Raw genomic sequence first — 2,270 nt, forward strand, 5'->3', positions numbered from 1 at the left:
CTACAAGAAAAAGAAAACAAAATGAAACAATTTTACAAATACAAATAAATAATTTACCAAAAACGGAGTAGGCTGAAGCCAAGGTTTGTACTTGCCTACCGTATTCAATGACTCTCAGTATACTGTACCTATACGTACACACACAACTTAAATACACATGTATACATATACACATACATTACATGCATACATGGTTACAAAATGCAAATACAAACCTACATAACAGTATAAGCTTTTATAATTTTACATTTGAAGGCTCTTTTAAAGTTCACCAATGTGGATCAATGTATCGCTGTACCTCTAGTTGTGACAACTTTTCACTTCCAGTCTAGAAGTTGTCATTGACAGAATACTGTATGCCTTAATTAAAAAAAAACAACAAGAGGTTTGAGGTCTGTGTTTGTTTCTACACTCAGTTTATTTTGAAATAATTATAAAGTGGACACTATGGTCATGGGTGAGTTTATCTTTACTGTCAGAACAGGTCCAACCATGACATCACTCCAGTTTTGTCTGTGTACATTAGCTGCTGCCTCATTTTCCTATTGATTTTAAGATTCTTTTACTTCTTTTTATTCTTTTCCATCAGAATTTTGAAGTTGTTTAGTTTTTCTTTTAGCTCACATTATTGAACTTGGTAATTTGTTTTATTTCATCTAACCAATGGTTTTTCCTGTGTCCTGACTTTGGTCAACATAGCTGTTTTTAAATGTGCTGTATAAATAAATATGACATTTATTCCTTCTTGTGCCTAAACTGAAACACGTTTATTAGAGAATTTCACCTTTGATAAAGCTTTAAAGTGCTCATACCTCCAGTTCTTTGTGTGCGGCGGTCCTTCCTCCAGTCTCAAGAGGGCATAACGAGCAGCACTGAGTGAGAGACCACGGATCCCATCCCCCCACTCCTTCTCAGCTCTGACACAMAAGTAGAAAAAAATACATCAGGAAACCTGCTTTGAGYAGACAACTCATTTATACTGGAAATACAAGTTAAAAACACTAAAAACAATTGAACGCTCTGTGCATGTACAGTTATGTTGAGGAAATACATCTCCATGGAAACATACCCGTGATATTCAATGTATTTGTAGATCATGGTAGCGATCACCATGGCAATGATTGCGTAGTACCAGGAAGATATGAACATGAGAGCCAGGCAGATTGTCATCCCCAAAAATGACAGGGTCCTGAACAGAAGAGGGGATTAAGTTCACATCTGTGTGTGTGCGTGCGTGCGTGCGTGCGTGCGTGCGTGCGTGCGTGTGTGTGTTTTAGTACCAGTGGTAATAGGAGAACCGTGGCCTCCAGTTGGGAGTCCTGAGGAAGGTCTGCAAGGCACAAGCCAGGTTCACAAAGAGGTAACACATCAGGAAGAACCTGAAGACAGAGTTAGAGCTGAATCCAGCAGGGAGAAACAGATAGGCTATTTAAACACACACACACACTTCTTCTTCCATGCTAATGGGGACTTTTCATTCACTTCTATTCATTTACCAGTCATTTCTTTAGCCTAACTCTGATCCCCTAAAGGCCCCCACATACTCAGGCGTACTTCGCTCCGCAGAGGTCCACACAGACTCGAGGTGGACTCAAAACAGACTCGAAGTGGCCATCTGCCGGACTGGTTTCTTGTGCGACGTCCGCGGTGTCGCACAAGAAACTGCCCGGCGAGTTCACGTCCAACTGTTTTGGATGCGACACCAAGCAGATAAAGTTGAGAATCTGTGTGATTTGTAGAGGAAATGGAGTCTAAATTGAGTAGGGGGTCTCTACATGTTTACATGTTGTCTTGTGGGCGGAGACTAGGGGTCGACCGATACATCGGCCGGCCGATATTTTTGGCTGATATTTGCGTTTTTTTCCTTGTATCGGTATCGGCCGATACATCCGTCCGTTCGGCCGATCCATTCTTTGGGTCACACGAGCGCATGTTGCTGCCCCTCACTTGGGGACAGAGCGGCTGCTAATGTTGTGAGACAGAGTGCTAACAACAATAAGGGTGAGTTAAGAACTTTTAATGTGTTTTAACTGCCAAATTTGGCCGTTTCTGCCCTCTGTGTTGGACTATGAGTGGTAGAGAGAACAGCTGTGTTTAAGTTTCACTTCCGCGGACGGGAGTGCCGACATGTTTTACGATTTAGTTTGAAACCGCACTGTAATTAGCGTGTCCACAGTGTTTTTCTTTTAAAAAATGCTGGAATTGCTCACGAGGCATAGAAGAACACCTTTATTGTTCTCCCTGCTGGATTACTTTTCTCACTGTTACGT

General features: G+C 41.7%; 1 protein-coding gene across 2 annotated transcripts in view; it reads right to left on the reverse strand.

Moving 5' to 3' along the window:
- slc12a6 (solute carrier family 12 member 6) overlaps positions 1–2,270 on the reverse strand; it is a 51,381-nt gene that overhangs the window by 13,941 nt on the left and 35,170 nt on the right. For both annotated transcript variants that reach the window (XM_014021815.1, XM_014021816.1), the window contains exons 16-18: positions 1,281–1,379; positions 1,070–1,189; positions 813–917 (exon numbers count right to left, since the gene is read on the reverse strand). In XM_014021815.1, the coding sequence (XP_013877269.1) occupies positions 813–917; positions 1,070–1,189; positions 1,281–1,379 (324 nt within the window). The remainder of the gene's footprint in view (positions 1–812; positions 918–1,069; positions 1,190–1,280; positions 1,380–2,270) is intronic.

The sequence above is a fragment of the Austrofundulus limnaeus genome, unplaced genomic scaffold (genome assembly GCF_001266775.1).
Source record: "Austrofundulus limnaeus strain Quisiro unplaced genomic scaffold, Austrofundulus_limnaeus-1.0 Scaffold307, whole genome shotgun sequence".
NCBI classification, from domain to species: domain Eukaryota; kingdom Metazoa; phylum Chordata; class Actinopteri; order Cyprinodontiformes; family Rivulidae; genus Austrofundulus; species Austrofundulus limnaeus.